The sequence below is a fragment of the Chelonoidis abingdonii genome, chromosome 22 (assembly GCF_003597395.2).
Source record: "Chelonoidis abingdonii isolate Lonesome George chromosome 22, CheloAbing_2.0, whole genome shotgun sequence".
Classification (NCBI taxonomy): Eukaryota; Metazoa; Chordata; order Testudines; family Testudinidae; genus Chelonoidis; species Chelonoidis abingdonii.
In genome coordinates, this window is record NC_133790.1 from 17,106,369 (window position 1) to 17,128,272 (window position 21,904).

At 42.0% G+C, this 21,904-nt stretch overlaps 1 protein-coding gene across 1 annotated transcript in view; it reads left to right on the forward strand.

The window, feature by feature from the left end:
• The window catches only part of ARVCF (ARVCF delta catenin family member), a 449,379-nt gene that overhangs the window by 419,166 nt on the left and 8,309 nt on the right, over positions 1-21,904 (forward strand). The window contains 7 exon segments of the mRNA XM_075060041.1: positions 8,891-9,018; positions 11,052-11,202; positions 12,467-12,659; positions 13,654-13,765; positions 15,413-15,503; positions 16,553-16,606; positions 21,798-21,889. Coding sequence (XP_074916142.1) covers positions 8,891-9,018; positions 11,052-11,202; positions 12,467-12,659; positions 13,654-13,765; positions 15,413-15,503; positions 16,553-16,606; positions 21,798-21,889 — 821 coding nt within the window.

Below are 21,904 nucleotides of genomic sequence, written 5' to 3' on the forward strand. Positions count from 1 at the left end.
TGCTTACCCATAAGTATATGGACTCTGCAACGCTAACAATTTCACATAGCGAAATATTGTGTGATCAGCACAGCTATGGGAGAAGGAGATGAATTCTACTCTGGCTGAGGTATCATCAGTAGAATTTTTAAGTTAGTTCCATTTACAGTATCTTTTTCTCTTTGCTGGTGATGCAAGGATTAGAAAGAACCCAGCTTGACTTTAAACCTCTAGGGTGGGTTTACAGCCTTCTTGGTTAGAGGAAAAAGTCTTTATTTGCAAACAGATCATATTTGATATGCAGTTAACTAAGAGAGGAAACCCCAGCATGTCTTTTATTTTGAAAAGTCCCTTTTCAAATAATAATCACTTTAAAATTGTTTGTTTTGTAGGCAGCACATTCTCTCCCCCTTCCCCTTAACATGAAACAAACTTTGCTACCACTGAGAATTAAAAATCTGCAACTTTGGCAAGAAAGAAAGCATTAACATTTGATGTACTGTACTTAAAGAATCCAAGGTCAGATGTGAGTTTTCAGGGACTATTCGGGAAAGAAAGCGATTTACATGAACTGTGCATTTAATCATTCAGCCAAAAGACTCAGTGCTAACTTGGGAACTGAAGCAGGTTCAGTTGTTTTGTAGCGACGATGGGACGTTTTTAAAAGGTGACCTACGAATGCTGAATATATGTATTTCACCAACACTCCTCCTAACCAGAGTAAAGGGAACCTTCAGCATCTCACCCCTCCCCACACCAACCTCACTGGTGGGAATTTCCCTCTTCCCATGCCCACTAACTAGGCTACGGGGGATGTCACCCTCCCTTACTGAACTACTTCCCTCAATTTCAAGTTCTGCTCTCTTCCTGCTGAATATGCTGATGAGACTAAGAGCCCCTAAAGCCTCCCTCTCCTGATCAGTGGGTGGGGAGAGGGTTGTTGCTAAAAGCGCTTTGAAGCCAGGAGGCCTCTCAATGTGCCCTGAGAACTAGTGGGCAGTCAGAATATTGTTGAAATAAGCCCCACTTCTAATGTTACTTTGAAGATTACTTGGAAAGGGAGAGCAATGTTAGCTCAAAGACTTCGCCTCATGGAAAATGTTGTGTGTTGCATTGAGTTTCATTGCCACTTCTCATACCTAAATAATGTATACGCTCTATATTTTATCTGACTAAAACCAAAACTGGGTGTCCTTGTCCTGTGCAGTCTCTTTCTGCTACAAGTCTCTCCCTCTCCCCCACCCACCTCTGTCTAGTTCCTGGATGCATCTCTGTCTGCTTTATATTCAGACTGATTCATTCTCCTGTGCTTGTGCTTTTCACTTTCTTGAGTATCACTGATATCTTATTCCATACATTCCTATAGCATCCTTGTATGTCTATTATGGGTATGTCCAGACTACCTGCCGTATTGGCGGGTAGCAATCGATCTATTGGGGACCTAGATATCACGTCTCATCTAGATGTGTTATATCGGTCCCCAAACGTGCTCCCGTCAATTCCATAACTCCACCAGGGCGAGCAGCGGAAGGGGAGTTGATGGGGGAGCCGCGGCCGTCGATCCCACATCGTGAGGACGGGAGATAGTTGAAATAAGATACGTCAGCTTCAGCTACTCTATTCCTGTAGATGAAGTTGTGTATCTTACATCGACCCCTCCCCCCCCCCCAGTGTAGACCAGGCCAATATCTGTTTCCAATGTGGCTATCAGGGGTAAATTGTACGGGAGCTTGCTTAAGTGTTCGAAATGTTGTATGTAACTTACTAAAATGTTCAGTAAAGTCAGACACTCTGGTCTTCGTTTTCTATGTAGAAAAGTCCCTCCTTGATTTTCCCTTATGATTTGATATGACCACATTTTTGGTAGCTCCTTTCTGCATTCTTCAAAGGCTATTCTGTCCTTTTTCTTCAGGGATCACAGTCTGTACTGGATATAGTGCAGTTGATCAGATCTAACCAGTACCTTCTATTCTAAGAATAATGCCTATCCTGATATCTGTTGTACCTTGAAGTGAAGGCTCTATGGATTATTCGAGACTTTCCTTTTCTCATTTCTCCTTCATATGCTGCAGCATTTTTCTATCCAAAAGGTATCTCTTCTCCCATCCCTCTCTAGTTTGACATTCTGCATTCTACATTGATCTACACTGAGCTGCATTTTCCATCTATCATTCTAAGCACTTAGCTGTTAGATCTGAGTGCATCTGTGCTACCTTAAACCGCTTCAATTCAGAGAAGCTTGCAAGTGTATCTTGATATTCAGATTGCTTTTGCACCATGTAGTGAAGCACAGAATACAGATGGAATGGCACTGATGTTAATTTTATTAAAACGCTAATCATGTGTTCAGTCCTTTTTAAAAATATATATTCTTCAAGGAAATTTTTCTTAAATGATGTAGTGGGTAGAACAAAGTCTAGTCGTTCAACAAGATAAGGTTTGCTGCTTATGTCTTTTGAAAATGCCCCAGTTTCTATTGAAAATGGCCATGAACTCTGGTTTTACAATTGTTTAATTCAAAAACAGTGGCCTACACAGTTTGTAATGGTTACCAGCCCATTGCTGAAATAAGGCAGAAGTCCAAGATTTGCTGAGTGCTTTTTTGTTTTTTTTTTTAATCTGTAAGAATGTTGGTTTCCATTACTGACACGATTGTTTCCTTTTGGCTCGTTTGTCTAGTAGCTTAGGGAACCATTCGCTTTCTCTACAACGTGTATTTTTCTGTGACCTTGCAGAGGAAGAGCAGTTCCAGTTTGGGATTCCTCTTGCACCATCTGGTGGTAGCTATTGCAAAAACACTGTTTGAACTGGCTGACGTAGGCACCTCAGAAATGGATAACCGTCAAGCTACAGTTAGGTGTTCTTCAAAGATTGATGGGCTCACGATATAGCTTTGCCAGGGTCCCATACACCATCTTTGTACGGAGTAAGCGCCTCTTGTTTGAAACTGAGCTGGAGTTTATGCAATGATAGAAAATAAACCAGCAATGTTTTTTTTTCCTGCTCCGATAACCATTCTTAGGAGTGCAGTTTGTCCTCTCAGCACAGCACATATGTGCATAGTTTCCCATGCCTGTAGGGACAACTAAACTGTTGAATGGACAAGGGAGAGTATGGCAACCTTGCTCTGAGAATAATCACCTTGGTTTGGGATTACACTAACATGCCAGGGTAATATACCCACTACAGTCACTTCCACTATTGCCAGAATGTTGTTTGACCAGGTGCAATCTGCACATAGTCATGTAATCATAGATAGGTTTCATGGAGGACTCAGCAACAGTGTTATGCACAAGGCCAGGATGTGATCCCTAATCTTGATTCTTGCCCCCTGTCATTTCCCCCCTCTTCCTCCATTCGTGTATTGTGATGAGATAGAAGTGCTGGAATCTATACCCTCCACTACCGTGTGTGGAGAAAGGTGCTTTGAGGTAGTCAACAGTGACCCTATAAAGAGGGAACTGAATGGTTCAGAAGTTGGTAGGTGGATTATGGCACCTTCCCCCTTGGGGTTTTCATTGTAACCAAACATTCATTCTGAACTGAGGACTGTTTGGGGACCATGCATGGTGATGAAATGCACTTTGTAGCCTCTGTCCACGTCACAGAACAGAAGAGAAGCTCATCTGGTCCCCCTCAGTTAGGAAGATGGGACTGCAACAATTATAAAGTGGAGCTGGCACAAGAGAACCTCAGACTCCCCCTGAAAAGGGGGACACAAGCCTGGAGAATAGAAATGTTTTAAGGAGGGAAAGGAATATAATTCTTGAGTAGCTGTTCCCATACAATCCCACTAACTGCCTAGGGCGCCTCTATACTCCATGTGAATGCTTGAGTACCAGGGCCAACTCTGCCATTTTTGCTGCCCCAAGCAAAAAAAAAAAAAAAAAAGGCCACCTGGACTGTGCCTGGAGCCAGCCCTGTTGAGTACCACAATATCCATGTCTCCTGATATTTCTTGTACCTCCTTAAAAAGCAAAAAAAAACCCACAGCCAGTTAACTGACTGCTGTACCTTGTTTTTGGTGATGAGAAGGGTATAGATAAATTTAACCCATGCTTTCCCAGCAAAAAACTGTTTAAGTTCTGATTCAACACAGCTCTTAAGCACATGCATAAGTCTGTTTACTTCAGTGGGATTTAAATATATGCTTCAGGGCTTGCTGAATTGGGGCCATAATTCAAATAATCTTTTAAAGAAGCAAAAGAAAAGTAATTGACATTTTTTTCTTGTTGACTCATTACCTATCTTTAATGATCCTTTTCTTTTTTTAATTCCATTTTAAAAATGGATTTAGGCAGTTATCTATATATTACACAAGTACCTGGAAAAATAATTAAGATGATCTTGAAATTCAGGAACTAGGTTTAGAAGAGAAGCAAGTGCTTAATGGAGGTGAGGCCAGCTGTGCTTCCCAGGACTGCACAAAAGTACTTCAGGAAAAAAAGGTGTGAGGCCTCCACACAGCACTGGAAGGAAATTACAATAATTCAGACAAAGTCTAACCTCTGATAGCAGAACTGGCTTCATTAGGACAGAAAGGCAGATGGAGAAAATACAAAAGTTTTTTTTTTTTAAGTGAATATAATGTTTAGGAAAAGTGTGAGGTTGAAACCAATGAGGAAAATCCCTCAGGAAGAATGGTAACATTATCAGTACAAGGTTGTTATCTTTGCTAATGTGCATCAACTCATGAAGGGCACTCATAGCAGTCCTGTTTCAGCAATCCCCCTCGTCCTACAAAGCTGGCCAGGCTGGTATGGGAGGGATTTAGAATAAGCAGTAATTGGCAGGAGGATGAAAATATGGGGGGGGGGGGTATTTTGGGAGCGGGGTCATTCACCAAATTGTCTGTTTCAGGGATTGCACCCAGAGCAGAAATGTACTGGTAATTAATAAAGGAAGTGCTGACAGTAAATTAGACAGGGGAAAAAAAAGGGATTCTCCTACACATGCTGGAAATACAGGGAAACAAGCAGGAAAAACAGGAGGAAAAGTAATGACAGAGGCATGGTGGGAGACACATGACTGGAATTCAAATATCTAAAGGCAGGTTCTGTCTGCAATAGATGGGATGTAGAGGGGGAAAATGGAGGTGATGTGGTTACCATGTATCAGTAATACCGAATATCAATAATATAATAATAATCACTAATGTGAAGAGATGAGGCAGATGAAAGTGTCTGGGTTCAGATAAAGGATACAAACCCTGGCATTGATGAGGAGGATAAATTATAAGCTATGTAACTAGGGAGCAGGGGAAGATGAACCTCTCCTGGAAATGTTTCCAAGAATGTAAAATTTATGCCTGGACCATCTAAAGCAGTGCTCTTAAGTGGACACTGACTGAAGAATTGCCAACTATTTAACCACAGACAGCTATGAGCTCATATACAGAGCTAATATCCCCCTTATGACAATGTTGTGTGTGTTGTAACACTACCTTTATCATTCTGGCTTGTCTGATGTATTTTTAAAGTTAAAAATTCAATAAAAAAAATTATACAGGGTGTCAATTCCAATAAATGATTAGTGAGAGAGTTTAATTCCAGAGATTAGCTAATGGAAAAAAGGATACAATCCACATATTGTCAAAGAATATTTTTACTTCATGTCGGATAGTTCCCTATTTCAAATGTGGAAGCAGCAATACAAGGCCTGGCATGAGGGTAGTGGGGAATTGAGGGGGAGAGTTGTCACACACTTAGCGAATTTGTGGTGCAAATGAATTCTAGAAAGTCACAATAGCAATGAAGTACTTTTCCCTGCTGTAGCAGACTGTATCCACACACCAGTTAGTTAACCTCACAACACTCCTGTGAGCTGAGTGTTAGCCTCTTTTACAATTGGGGAAACAAAAGCACAGAGTGGTTGAGTGACTTGCATAAGGTTAGTCATTCAGTGTTCGTGGTTCTATTCTTGACAAATCCTGGCTTTCCCAGACTCCTGCTCTAGCCATTCAGTGATACTGCATCCTATTAGGACATTACCTCTACGAAAGGATTGAAATGACATTTAGTGAGCAGTGTCAAATCAGCTGTGGTACTAAGTATAAGGTGTAGGAACAAAGAGGTAAGAATTTATGCAGTATAAGAGATGAAAGGCCAACAATAGCAATAGAATTTAAAAATACAAGGAGGATTTAAAAAAAAAAAAAAGTGGTTGAAAAGAAGGTAGTAAAAGACCTGAAATACAACGAAGGATGATCGCCTGTGGGAAGTGGGTAATTGTAGTGACTGGAGGAAATAGATATGAGACACGCAAGAATAAAATAAGGGGGATAACAAGCAAAAAAGAACTATTCCTGTCTGGGGCAGTCAAAGGAGAGAAGGAAGTTCTATAAATACACTGAGAGAGAGACTGGAGGAGAACACAAAAAGCTGTTAGTGACAAGGGAACCAGTGGAAAGAGAACTCCAAAACGCCTGACGTTTTCCAGAGCTGTTTTTTGCTTAGCCGTCAATAAAAAGGGCAATGGTATTGCAGAAGTGGGAGAACTTTGTACCAGGAAGCAAGGTCCTTATTTGAGACAAGAATGATGCTGGAATCAGGGCTTGCCACCGGACAGGGACACACTTGTCCATGGAACAAACTGATTCAGACACAGAGCAGGTGAATCCTTCAATGGTTTAAAACGGCTCAGCAGCCTTTCAGAAGTGGTGGGCCGAGTCTTCATTTATTCGCTCTCATTGAAGGTTTCGCGTGCCAGTAATACATTTAAACATTTTTTAGAAGGTCTCTTTTTGTAAGTCTATAATGTATATCTTAAGTATTGTTGTATGTAAAGTAAATAAGGTTTTTTAAATGTTTAAGAAACTTCATTTAAAATTAAATTAAAATACACAGCTCCCCTAGACCAGCAGCCAGGACCTGGGTAGTGAGTGTGCCACTGAAAATCAGCTCGTGTGCCGCAGGTTGCCTATCCCTGGTTTAAAACAACGTCAGAGCAGCCTGGGGTGCAAGTGAAATGCTCAAAAACGTTAAACAAAATAAAAGCACATTCAAACTTTCTATGAAAGCATGGAGCCTAATGTCTACACCTTGCTATCAGTATGGGGCAAAGAAGGCCTCTCCTGCTGCCACTGAAGGAAATTTAAAAAAAAATAAAAAATGCTGAAATTTAGCTTCTCGTTGTTGATTGGGACACACACACATAATCTGATCAGCTGTTAACTTGAGTAGATTCACTAGAAGAAAATGAAAAAACTGGAAGCAACCTGTAAAGACCATACTAGAGGTACAAGAGGAACACACTTCACCCTTCCCTGTCAGCCATTTGGGTCCCACTAGCTTTGGGATCTGCTTGGTCTGCAACAGTCCAAATCTTTCTTATTTCCCTGGCACTTTTGTGGAGTAGGGGTGGGGAGAGGAGGTAAAATTTAAGGTTGGGGATTATTTCCAGGCTTGCTGGTGGAGAATTGTGCTGGTGCTATATTTGTTACAGTGCCCTTTCTAGCATTCTACAAATCTAGATAGATTCAACATGCTTGTGCCAAGACTTATATTGTCCCTTTGTCTATTCTCCACCTTGTGCTACCTCTCATGTTGTTCATAACACCGCAAATGTGTCCCAACCTTCCCTTGTGGTAAACGCTTGAAAAGCAACCTATTCTGTGTAAAGCTTTCCAGCCACACTGACCGTCTGCCTTTCCACGTTTACTCCAGTAAAGCCTCTCTTTAGTGTATTGTATCATCCCATCCTTACCAAAGCACTTTGGGGCATGGATTTTTTTTCTTTGGTGTATATTCCATGTACAGTGTCACTTTCCATTGAAGTCACATTGGGTTGGCAAGTCCTTTGTACTGGTTACTTGCATAATCTCCTGTCATTAATGTAATATATCATCCCCACTTGATGACTAGATCTTGGGTGACGGAGAAGAGAAACAACCTCAAACTACATGAGCGCCTATTCCTGACTCATAAATAAGCAGTAATATAATATGGATATGCTACATAAAAGCATGTAACTATAGTGAAACATGCTCTTAATAATACTACCATAGGCTAAAAGCACATGCGATCCTCAGATTTCAAAGGGGGCTTATACAAATGTCAGGTCATGTAATTAGCATGACAGAGCCTCTCCAAAGTAAACAAACACCATCCACGTTGTACAGCACCTCGCACACTGGGGTGCTGGTCCATGACTAGGGCTCCTAGGCACTACAGTAGCACACACAATGCATAATAACAACTCTCTAGATGAAGACACTGAGGTTACTGTCAATAACTTGCCCAAGATCACTTGGGAAGTCTGTGGCAGAACTGGAAATAGATTCCAAATCTTTTAACTCCAGTCCTGTGCCTTACCTATAAAACTGATGTGCTAACTCTGGGATATTCTTTTAAAGTGTGTTCCATCTACATCAGTCTCTAGATTTAATACAATGCTTGTATATCTCTTCGTGTAATAAGTTGTGTTTCTCCCCATCTCTTCAGGTGATGATTCTCATCAATCCAACTTTCCATGGCCACCTTTCAGCAGACAGGCGTGGGAGTGGGGCATATGCTATGACCATGCTATACACTCCCACTTTGGGCATTATTAATCATGCCTAGAAAGTGACTGAAATTGTGTGTACAAAGCAATGCAAACTGAATTCGCACCCAGCTTAGCAATGCAGCTATGAATTTGTGCAAACAGACCCAAGCTTGTGTCACCAGACTGTGCATACACATGCTCAGTGTGATTAAATATATGGAATCGGAGTAACACAAAGACTTCTAAACGTTCAGCCGTGAGATGGGCTCTCCTTCCTGAAAATGAGCAGAGTGAATTTGTGTGCAAGGGCTCTCAAAAGTGCAGAGTTAATATGTCCTACTGCTGAGTTCCTTCTCATACATGGTGAAATAAAGACATGTCAAATATTGATCCATATGTTGCCTCTCCTGTTTTTTTCCCCCTTCAGGCTTTGAATTGCTCTACCAGCCAGAGGTGGTCCGGCTCTACCTCTCGATTCTCACTGAAAGCCAGAACTTCAACACTTTGGAAGCTGCAGCAGGGGCTTTGCAGAATCTCAGTGCTGGAAACTGGACAGTGAGTCTAGCCTTTTCCTTTGCTTTATCCTAGTTAGTAATTGGTACAATGGAAATTCCCTTTAAGCCCTGTAGGACTGATATCACTTGATAGCTTGCAAATTGCACTCGGGGTTTTTTTTTTTTGTGAATCTCCTTTGGAAGATTTTTAGCTTTTGGTTTCAATGAAGTGGGGTAAATAATTAGCTTTTAGAAAAGGTTTCAGTGTTGCATAGAAGTATTTTAAAAATAAAATAACTTCCATGTATGCTTCTATTGAAATATTCGTCAGAGACATGATCCCGAAGGTTACCAAGCATGACTAATCTAAAATTAAAGAACAAACTCTCTGTTCAGACAGACTAGATCTCCACTTTGTGGTATCTGGGTAGAGTTCTCAAGTGCCTAATGATTTTGAATTTCAGTGAGACTTAGGTGGTAAGTCACTTAGGCATTTGTGAAAATTTTACCTTCTGTTTTTACCTGTAAACAGGGAGGGGTGAACTCCAAAAAGCCAAACTGGCATCTTTATAACATCACTCAAGCAACATTGGAGATAAGACAGACACTGACAAACAGGCCTGTCCCTAGCCATTTTGGTGCCCTACGCAGCCTCCCCCGCTTCCCCCGTGGGGGGGGCTGTGTGGGGCCCCAGGCCTCCATTGAGGGGTGGCCCCAGGGGAAGTGTGTGTGGCGGGGGGGAGGCTGGCCACTTCCTGTGGGAAGTAGAGTGACCCAGCCACGGCATGCTCTGCTCCCGTGACTCCCAGGCTTGAAGGGCAGGGGGGAACCACCCCCCAGCACTCACTGGTGGCAGGCTGGGAGCCAGGGGAGCAGAGCAAGCTGGGGCCAGGTCACTCTACTTACCACCGCCGGTGGGTGCAGGCCCAACTCCTCCTGTAGTCCTCAGGGGAAGGGCTGGTTGGAGTGGGGGTGGGGTGCAGCAGGGTGGGAAGAGGTACGGCTGGGGCAGAGCAGGGTGGGGGCCATGTGGAAGAGGTGGAGCATGGGCTGGAGCCACTTAGACCACTTATCTGCTGCTACTTTCATTTGTGGGTTTCTTCAGCAGTGCTTGTTTTTAGAGCTGGGTAACCATATTTACCCCAGGGCTGGGTATTGTCCTGATTCATCAAATAACACTCGGGAGTTGCATCCCGTCAACCCTCCTCCCCCTACAGTAATCAGTCCACTCTTAGCAAAGAATACCGGAATGTCTCTGCACATGACAAAGTGAGGTCATCCACATAGGGCTGCCCAAGGGAGGAGGGGGGCAAGTGGGACAATTTACCCCGGGCCCTGCGAGCCCTGGCCCGGTGGCGGTCTGGGTCTTTGGCGGCATTTCAGTGGCGGGGGGCCCTTCAGTGCTGCCGAGGATATGGAGTGACTGAAGGGCCCCTTGCTGCCAAAATGCCACCGAAGACCCGGACCGCTGCTGGGTAAGTACAAGCACCACAGCTCCCCCACTTTGCCCCAGGCCCCCTGAATCCTCTGGGTGGCCCTGCATCCACAGCAACCAAGTCCGTGGAGTAGCAGTTTGAACTAGTTTGAACAGTCGCTTTTTAAAATATAATTATTTACAAACATGCATGAAACATAGAATAGAAACAAGTAATTTTTTAAAAGCTAACAGGAGTTGTACATGTCTTGCTGTTCCTGCTAAGTGACCTCTTTTCTGATGGGGAGGAATACATTTTCCATTGAGGCCTATATAGTAGCCTGTACTCTTCCTCTGCTGCTCTTAAATTTTTATAGAACAGATGATGTTTCTTCCCCACTCCGTCTTCTCCTCTCCACTCCCTCTACCCCCGCCCCCAGTTATAAGATGAAATACTATCTACCTCCTTTTCGCACTTGGTGCATGATGGACGTGGATGGACAATGGGACAAGTCACACGCATGTCGCCGTGCAGAGAGTAAGGAGGAACTGTTTGCATAAGGGGAAATTCTTCAATATCATGCTGGAAAAAATGAAACCTCATCACTGAAAGAAATGCAAGAAAATGGGTCTCTAAATTCACAATATTGTGTGTTGCTTTTCTTCCTGTGTGTGCACAGTGGTCCACGTATATCCGTGCAACTGTACGAAAGGAGAGAGGCTTACCAGTCCTTGTTGAGCTTCTCCAGTCTGACTCTGATAAGGTTGTGAGAGCTGTGTCAATTGCACTGAGGAATCTCTCTATGGATCGTCGCAATAAGGATCTCATAGGTACTTTCTGAGCTTCTCTTACAGGAGTGTGACCCCATAAACATATAGGCACTGTAAAATCGTTTAGACTTTTGTCAGGTATTGAAGCTGAAGTTTATTCTGTGTACAAATCCCATTAGCATTATAGAGGAGTCTTCTGCACATCTGAAGTGAAGAACTGCCATCTAAAAATTCTGTTTGAGCCTATCCAGTTTCTATATGTGCACATGCTGTGATTTAATGGAAATGAACCTTTACTTTGCAGCAGATCTCAAAATAATTTGCAAAAGTATAATGGCGTTTTGATTTGATATGATTCGCCCTCTGGCCCCCTTTGCTCTGTCAATGAACCCTGCCTCACCCCTCCGACTCTCAGCCTTTGGCCTTCTCCTGTGCTATCCCCTGTATCAAGAAGCCAGGTACCCAAGTGCTCTCCATTCCGATCATCCCCCTTAAAACCCAGCTTCCCTGCAGTGCTCCCCAACTCTAACCCACATTAGCAAAAACGCACTCACTACTCATTAAATGAAAGTGGCAGAGGCTGAGCGCCAAGTTAAAGTCTTGGTGTGGGTCTCCCAGTATATTTCCTGGGTGATTTGCCCAATCTGTTTAAACTGTAACCTCACCAAGCAAGGAAATGTTTGTGCCGCATATAGAGCACAGATGCTGATGCTTAATCAATACAAATCTCGAATTCTAGTTTAGTACACCTACATTTCATAAAAACCACGTCCAATGTAGAGCTGTAGCTACCAAATGATACAAACACACATCTGGGAGTAATGGACCCAGGACTCCTAGGCTTTTCTTCAGCACTGCCTAGCATGAAGGCGAAATAGACGTTCTTAACTTTCAGGGGAGGGTTGATGGATGCATTGTTGCATACCTTGCCCCGGCAGACCTCTTACAAGGCTGCACTGAGTAAGCGTTGTTGCATGCATTAGCATTAGTAGGTTAGTCTCAGGTTATGAATGCTTGTTTGCCTCAGGCACAGCAAAGTGTGATGTGTTGGCTGTGAAATTCTCAATAAATGTTTCAAACTTTTTTGCCTCTGATACCTGTAGTAGTGATTATGCAGAATGAGTTTGCTTTAGATATCAGTTCTCAAACATCTTGAGAAAGTTAATGATAAGTGCAGTATGAAATAGTCTTGAGATTTAAGAAAATTACATTAGAAAATCTTCAGACTTTGGATACTTCCTTATATTTTAAGCTTTCAGGACAGAAAGCGGTTTCTTGAAATGATTATCAGGTCTGATTAATGGTAGCTCTTCCCCTTATCTAGGTAGTTAAGCCATGGGTGAACTGGTAAGAAATTTGCCTAGCAGGCAGCAGAGATCCACTAAAAACCTGGAAGAGGATACAGTGGTTGCAGTCTTGAATACCATCCATGAAATCATTACTGACAGTTCAGAAAATGCAAGGTCCCTGATCCAGACACAGGGCATTCAGAAGCTGGTAGCTATCAGCAAGTCAAGGTAAGTTTCTTACTATAATAGAAAACAAAGTAAAGAGGACACTGTACACTAACCTCACTGTGATGCCTTGTGATGGCGCCCAGACAGCTTGACTTTTCAGATGTGTAACTGAAGCACTTAATACATGCAATAAAAACAAATCTTACGTCAGTGCCTTTAATGGGCTTAGTTGACTTAAGAGAGAAAATCAATAAGATAAAAAGTTCTGTCACCTCAGTATACAATCTCTCCTTTGTTTGATGTGCCTTATCATTATGCATGCATTTATCAGACATCATTTGCAGTGAAGCTGAGACCTGTGTTAGCAAAGCAGGAAACCTTTATCCTGTGACATTCCATTCCTGAAGTGGTAATGACGCAACTTTTATTTCTGTTAAGAGGAATGGTTAATAATTTGCAGTGATCATTCTGTCTGAAGGACAGCAGTGATAATTTAAACGATGCTTTTGTACCATGTAGCCCTGTTGAAAAGCTGTATCCTGATTGGAGAAGGGCTTCCTTCTGTACTTCAGCCAAGTAGAAATTAGCTCATTCATAAGTGCCTTTTTAACAAACTGTTGAGAGGCTGGCTGGAGATTTCTTTAACCTTTTGCCTTTTCATCAGTAAGGCCTTGTCTACACCAGAGGGGTATACATTTTAGTTTGTGTTAGTGTGTCACTCACTAACTAGCCCATGTGGACTCCTCTGGCATGCACTAAAAGTGCCCTACTGTGTGGTGTTGTAGTCACATCTGCATATTTAACTACCTCTTTTGCATATGGCTCTTGTCTGAGCAAATGTGTGTTTACACATGCAGATAGATGGACCCACATTAATAGAAGCCACTACAGAATTTGGCCCAAATAATGTATTTTTAGAGCTGTCACATATTGCATCACTTCTTGGGGAATAATAGACCTGCTAGGAAGTTACGGGTTTTAGCATAAAGGGGTCAACATATGCATGAGTTTGCATTCCTAATCTTTGAAGCTCTAATTTTGTCTCACAAATTAGCCAGTCCCCCAGGGAAACAAAGGCAGCATCTCATGTTCTTCAGATGGTTTGGAGCTACAAAGAGCTACGAAATGTCCTACAGAAGGATGGATGGAACAAATCCCATTTCCAGGTAAAGATGCAGAGTTCTAGTCCAGGTCACTGGTCACAGAAAGCCCCATGAAGGTGTTTTATTCTTCACTCCATGATCAGGCCCTACTCCCACTAATGACAATGGCAGGCAGACCAAGACTTCTGAATCGGTGTTTTCCAGTGATAAAACAATTATAATAAAATGATGATATCATAATGCAGTTACTGGGTACATATCTAGAAGGTCTGTGGGATGTGCCTTCCACATTTTAGGGGTTATTCCACCTTAGAGGTACCAAGTCTAATCCATACAAATATACATCAAGGAAAGACTTGGCCCATTTTTATCTGTGGCTGCTCCCTTGAGACATAGTCCATGTAGCATGTTGGGCATCTGACTGTCCTTTATGTGAAACTGCTGCTCCTTTCTCTATCTGAAAAGTAACTGGCTTTCACCGTGGCCTGTAAAGCAGCTACTGGTTTGCCCAACCAGGTGATTAGGGAAGGAGGAATTGTCAGCAGAACTGCAGTGAAATGAAAAATATCCAGAATCCCAAATTAGATTCCAGCTGAAGATCAATTTATCAAGAGGGAGTGGAGTGTGAACAGGTTTGCATACACTTTTTCAAGTTGTTACTTGTTTAGAAAATTGGTTTTACTTCTTACTCTGTTTGCAGCAGCTTCTCAGAACAGAAAAATGGCCGCATGGGGTCAGATCAATGGTCCATCTAGCCCTGTATCCTTTCTTCTGGACAGTGCCATGCCCTTCAAAGGGAATGAACAGAACAGAGCAATTATCAAGTGATCCATCCCCTGTTGTCCAGACCCAGCATCTGGAAGTCAGATCTCTAGGGACACCTGGAGCATGGGGTTGCATTCCTGACTGTCTTGGCTAGTAGCCATTGATGGACCTATCCTCCATGAATGTGTCTAATTTTTTTTTGAACCCAGTTATAGTTTTGGTCTTCACAACATCTTCTGGCAACGAGTTCCACAGGTTGACTGTGCGTTGTGTGAAGAAGTACCTCCTTTTGTTTGTATTTAAACCTGCTGTCTGTTAATTTCATTGGTTGATCCCTGGTTCTTGTGTTTTGTGAAGGGGTAAATAACACTTCTTTATTCACTTTCTCCACACCATTCATGATTTTATAGACCTCTATCATATCACCCCTTAGTTGTTTCTTTTCAAAGCTGAACAGTCCCAGTCTTTTTAATCTCTCCTTACATGGAAGCTGTTTCATATACTTCATCATTTTTGTTGCCCTTCTCTGTACCTTTTCCGTTTCTATTACATCTCTTTTGAGATGGGATGATCAGAACTCTGCACAGTTTTCAAGGTGTGGACTTACCATGGATTTATGTAGTAGCATTATATTTTCTGTCTTATCTATCCCTTTCCTAATGGTTCCTAGCATTGTTAACTTTTTTGACTGCTGCTGTACATTGAGTGGATGTTTTCAGAAAACTACCACAATGACCACAAGATCTTTGAGCGGTAACGACTAATGTAGACCTCTTCCTTTTGTACGTATTGTTGGGATATGTTTTCCACTGTGCATTACTTTGCATTTGCCAACATTGAATTTCATGTACCGTTTTGTTGCCTAGAGATCCCTTTGTAACTCTTCACAGTCTGCTTTGGACTTAACTACCTTGAGTATCCTTACTCTTCCATTTTGTCTTCTAGTCTGTCTCTGCAGCACCAAAGGGATCCAAAGGTACATCTGGCAAGTCTGGCTATGATGATAGTACTCTGCCACTGGTGGATAAAAGCCAAGGTCAGTTCTGCTCGTTGGTGTGGGCCATAATGGTTTTCCTTGTGCAATTTGCCATATCTGTGAAGTGTATTTCTCTAATTGGATAAATATCAGTTTCTTCTACTTTTTTTTTTTATGGTGCCTTTTATCCAAAGATCCTGAAGCAATTGACATTAGAGACTATATAGACAATAATCACTTCCCTTGCATGAAATGTATGATACTCAGTTCAGGATGAAAAGTTCAGTTGGAGCCTATAGGGAGTATTTTAGATAGGCATGGAGTAACTACCTAGCAGAAATTTAGCTAAGGAGCAGGCTAACTGTTGTGGTAAGCGGACGGTATTTTTACTAACCACAAGTCATCAGATCTTGGTGTTATATCTCACGCAAAGGGCATCACCTCTAGCAATGCCCTGGGACACTTGTTCAGTGCTGATTCATTTGACGTAGCCTCTGTTGAATCACCAGCCCAGTTTCCTGTGTCACTTAGCTTTGCGGTGGAGGTATTCTATCCAAGTACTGACCCAGACCCAACTGTGCTTAGTTTGTTAGATTTGACAATAATTGCACCAGTGGTGCCAGGGCTCCTGACCATGTTGATTTCCTTAGTCTTTTTTAATTTTGATCATGATGGAAATAGAAACCAATATTAAAATTACCCTCTTGAGGCCTTTGATTGCCTACTGATTGCTCTTCTCTCTGGCCAAAGAAGGGAACCTCATCCCATCTTGGATGGGTCCAGAGATAAATTCTAGAAAGTATAGGTGGTTCAGAGCAGCCACCAAGTTTGTAGCGTCCTTTGGATAGAGGAATGTATGTGATTCAGAGCTATGGCACAGGGGATGTCAGTTTAGCATTCTCTTCGGGGGCCTAACTCAAACCTTTCTTTGTGAATTATCAGAACCTTAGTATTGTTTCATTATAGCCTCTTGTGTCTTCATTATAGTCTCTTGAGTGCAATAAATCATTGTCTCCTCTACTTCCTCCAGCCCTGTGATTAATCCCAGCCTATTCTGCTTTCATGTCAGTAAGGATGATACAACCAGTTTCAATCCTTCTGTTTTGTAGATAATGAGAAGGCTGCAAGTCATGATATGATTCCTCTGGATGAACTTGGTCCAGGTAAATGCAGTCCCGGATCGACCCCCTGTCTATTTCAATAGAGCACACTGTCACTCACGAGAAAGTTCAGCACTTTCTCTGGGAGGTATTCTTTCATGTGGATAAAGCTGACATTTAAAAACAGAACTTTTCCTTCCAAAAGATCAGTTGTGTTTTTTTGGGTTTTTTTTAAATGTGCATACTGCATATATACCGGTATCCCCACTACTTTTTAACCAGAGCATGTAAATATACTAAGAGCTTCCTGCATTTTTTTAATCTCTTTGCTTTGAAGTGGGTGCATCCTGGAATGAGAGATCCAAAAGCCATCAGATTTCAACTATTGCTTTTTTTTAAAAAGGGACACTAATTTTGTGAGCTTTAAATCTACTTAAATATCATATTCTGTCTGAAAACGTTTTTCCTGCTGTTCTTAGAGGTTAGCATGAAAAATGACCTTACTTGAAAGAGGCTAGAAGAAAAGTACTTTTATTGTTCAGTCTGTAATTATTGTCACTGTTTTCCTGAATTCAGTCAGGGAATTAGTCAGCCCTGCTGCATATGTGGATCTTTCACGCAAGAAAGAAAAGAGAAAAAATTTAAAAAATAGGAACACCTGACTGTAAAAATCTGCCATGAGTGATAGGAATGGTGCCAGGGTTTTCTGTATGCAAAGTAGAGCTTAACAGCAGGTGATCATGATCAATCCAACAACTTTAAACTGCTCCTCATTGGCTCAATGGAAGTTCTTCATGGGACGAAGAAATAACCCTCCATTCCTCCTTCCATATACAAAACGCAGGCTGTGAGAAAGTAATGACTTCTCCTCGTCTTCTCAGCTCCACCTGTTCATCAAGGACGTCTCTCAAAGCCGGGCAGAATGGCTTCATTTTCCCAATACAAGTTATGGGAATGGCTCCCTTTCACCAGACCTCTCTAGAGTCTCTTGTGGGTTTGAGGCCTGCAAGCCATAGTATAATCCATGCAATCTGTCTCAATAACACTGGCAGTACTGTGTGGTGTGCTGTCCATTGAGATAGTGGGCATCAGCTGCCTTGCTCATGGCCACCAGTACTGGACAGAGGGAGGAGATTTCACTAGTACTCGGAAAAACCTCCACCCTGGGGCGGGTGCACCTTATACCGCAAATGCAGCCTGCCCACCAGGATCTGCAGTGAGAGAAGATTTCCCCCAAGTCCCACGAAATACATAGCCATTTTGCATAAGTAGGTAAAGCAGTAAGGACCAAAGATAGATAAACTCTGAAGAGCTGGCTGGTCTGGAGTCTGTTCTACACATGTAGAATAGCAGCAGCAGGAGGAACTCGTACTTCTAAAGAGAAAAGCAAAGCTGAGTCCATGCAAGAGCAAGACATTCTCTTTCTAAATGCTGCTAGACTCTGTGGCATAGATGTGAGAACAACTTATTCAGGGGCAAGGGCCCTGATGGACACAAAGGATAATTAAAAGCCTGAGCTGCTGCTTTGTCAGCAACAATTGGAAAAAATAGCAGGGATTAAATCATTTCTACTGGGCTTCCTCTGGTATGGGAAAATCAGGGGTTTTCCTGTTAATAACCACTTCGGACGCAAGAGGTTCTGAGGATGAAGGCTGCAATGCTGCATGGGAGGCAGTGCTGTATGAAGGGACAGGGCTGAGAGTCAGGAGATAGCGGTTCTGCTCCTGACTCTGCCATTGACTCGCTGTGACTGATTTGTGCCTCAGTTTCCCTATCTATAAAATTGGGATGAGTCCATATTTCTGTGAAGTGCTTTGAGATTTGAAAGGCACAGCAATCTGGGACAGACCAACTGTTTCCTTTTTAGTAAAACAGCATAAACACACTCAGTGTTGCTGTGGATTTGCCTCAGTTTTTCCAGTTACAAATATTTGTATCTAAATGTCTGTGTATCTGCAAGTTGGATAGTTTGATATCTCACGATTCACATCTGCACCTGCAAACTTGGCAGTCAGATTGAGCCACTGCTGAAAATCAAACGCAATGTTTCCAAAAAGTCAGGATAACGGAAAGATGTTACCTTCCATGATCTCAGCTGACAGCATCCCCCCAGCATGAATAAACTGTTCATATGTAGTTTGCATAAGGGAAGACTGAAATAATTTTGGAAGACAATAACTTAAAGATGATCACACAACGGGATAGCTATGTACTAACTAGTTCAGCTGTCAGGGGCATAAGATCAGAAGTTCTGTGCCCAGATGACTATAGTTCAGTATTCAGAGAAAAATATTAATCTAATCAATGCTTCCTTTGTTTCGCAGGTTAATACTGATGTGGCTTTATTACCAATACAGTTGATCTTAGGCAGGCGGTTTGACAATCTCTCACCTCGGAAAGTCCACTCAGATCTGTTCACCACCTCTAGAAAACAAGGTTCCAACATTTCTGTCAAATTATCTAGATCCCTATTCTTGGAAACTTTTAAATCAGGTATAACTGGTCACTGAGACTTCTCTGTATCTCATCACCAATACCTTCAAAGGCCAACTCACAGGGAATGCACTAACTCTAGGTAATTGGTTTGCTCCACTAAACTCCAAGAAAATGGATAATATTAATATTTGACTCTCCGTTCCTCAGGCTCTTCCAGCCAGAGTCCAAATGGCTTATACCTTCCTAAGGCACACTCCAGATTGCTTGTTAATTCCATATAGACTAAATTAAATTTGATCTTTAGAATTAATCTTGAAACACGGAAGGAACTGAGTTTGTTAATTCCACCACAGAGCCATTGCCCTCAGGGCACTGAGATATTACTGTACTGGTACAGCTTCCTTTAAGATAGTTCTCATTTTAACAAGTCTAACCACAGACTTCCTATCTCAGTTGTTATCTTGATATATTCCCAGCTCAGCATGTGGTTTTTAGCTCCAAACAATCCATTAGAACTGACATGGGTGACACCATTAACAAGGGGTCAACGTTCAACTGACCGACAATACACGCTACAAAATCCCTTTTAGCTCAGATGTAAACCCAAAGACCTTGACAGTTTTTTATCACTTTGATTAAGATTAGGATTCTGAAAGCTGGTGTATTGATTAAACACTAGTTTTTTGCCTACTTAAAATAGACACACTTTTTTCCCCCATTTGTATATGGTGATATTCTTTAACATTTCACAACAGTTTAGGACAGGAGGTAAACACTAAACATGTATCATCTCCTTGGCAATTGCATTTCAGTGGTGGGTGAACAGTTCTCTTTCTAGTTTACCTGTTTATAAAGTACTTTGAGATCCTTCTTGATGAAAGGTGCTACACAATGTCAGCGATCTGTTGTTTGTAAGTAAATATGATTAAATGCATTTTCAAATGTAAAGGGCTGCTTCTGAGTTGACAACCGAGTTTGGGAGAAAGAGGTGGGAGGGATAGCTCAGTGGTTTGAGCATTGGCCGGCTAAACCCAGGGTTGTGAGTTCAATCCTTGAGGGGACCACCTAGGGATCTGGGGCAAAAAATCCAGTACTTGGTCCTGTAGTGAAGGCAGGGGGCTGGACTCAATGACCTTTCAGGGTCCCTTCCAGTTCCATGAGACAGGTATATCTCCATATATCTAAAAAAAATAGTCAATTTTCAACTGCTATTGTGCTACCATCATTTAAATTTATAGCATGTACCATGACTTTTACTATGAATTGAAACGTTTTTAGATCAGCATGTGAGATACTAGTTGTGTGTCTGTGTGTGTGTGTACCCTGAATGACTTACTGTACACTCCTCCAGGAGTGTTGGCTAGGTGGATGGTTGGAATTTTTTGGTCGATCTGGCACAAGCAGGGATGCTAGGTATCTTAACTGTCAGCAGAGAACTGAAATGTAAAGCCATGTATAGCAGTGGTTTTCAAGGATTAAGTTATGCACCACATAACTCTAATGTACTTGATACATGCATTAATCATTATAATCAGCATAGTTATGGATTATCTTTTTATACGATATTGATCTTAATTAAACATATGGACCATCTCAAATGCCTGGTCATTCTGCAAGGTTTCTGCATAGGTTGATTTACTGAGCCAACATCTTTTTATAAATTAACTGGATTGCAGCCTGTGTACCCTATTTTGAGAACTGCTGCCCCATAAACTGCCAGGAGTCACTCCATTTACAAAGCTTTTCATGCTGCAGCTTAAAATGGATCACTCTTTATTTCACCAGTAGCCCACAAAAACGACATCTGGAGTGACTGACTGATTTTAGAGGGCCTATTGAGTGCAAGCGATAAACCAAGACATAAGGCATTCTGGCGTTTTATGTAAAATCTTTCTAGAGAGTACAGTTAGACAGGAAGTAGAACCTGTAATGATCCTTTAATTACATGGAGAGATACAAAGCTTATTAAGAACCATAAATTTGACTGTCACTTAGCCCAGATTAGAAAGCTGTCAAAGCAGGCAGGAAAATATATTTGTCCCTGATAATGAGGGAAACTTGATGCACCGGAGAAATAAATTAATAATTGTAACCTCTGACAATGAATCAAAGTGGTTTCTGAAATAATTACAGCATTTCTTCATAAAGCCCCTGCCCCCCATTCTTTCCTCTTTACTCATGTATTCACAGTGCTTTTCAACTGTCAGGGAGAAAAATCACCCACAGGTGCCATTTTAGAATGAGAGGCAGGTCCAGCACAGCAGGGTTTGCCTGGAGATCCCACAAAACTCTACAGGCTGCTTTTCTTATCATTCCAAAGGGGATGTCTCCAAACTATTGTCATGTCCTGCTTGTAGTCAGGTTCAGAAGGAGTGGGAATTTGTTGCATGCCACTCTGAGAAGGAACCCAGCCAATTAATCAGGCTGTTAAACTCAGAACACAAGATTTCAGCTGGATTTGGACCTCATTAGCCACAGGGTGTGAAGTAACAGCTTGCTGCTTTCCTTGGACAGGCTACTACTACGCTGCAGCCGGCCAGAATGGAAACTGTGCTGCTTGTTAATGAGATAGCAGCATTTGATACGGAGGCGGTGGTATAAAAGGAGTTCTTTTTAAAAACAAAGGTGGTTAAAAAAATGAAATTGCTTAGCATCAGCCCATGAGGAAGGCACATCCCTATGTCTTTGGTTTAATGGTGTGTGTGTCTGTCTGTCTGTCTATCTCTCTCTCTCTCTCTCTCTAGTTCTTTGACAATGCAAACCAGCCAAATGTACCGTGGTTTTGCTGCTGCCTGATTGTCATGTCGTTCCTTCACAGATGGGTACTCCACCATCGATCACCGGGACAAAGAGCGCAAATACAAGACCAATGACAACATAGGGGATGCATCGGAGAAAGAACCTTTAAAAGTAAGCTTCCAGCTA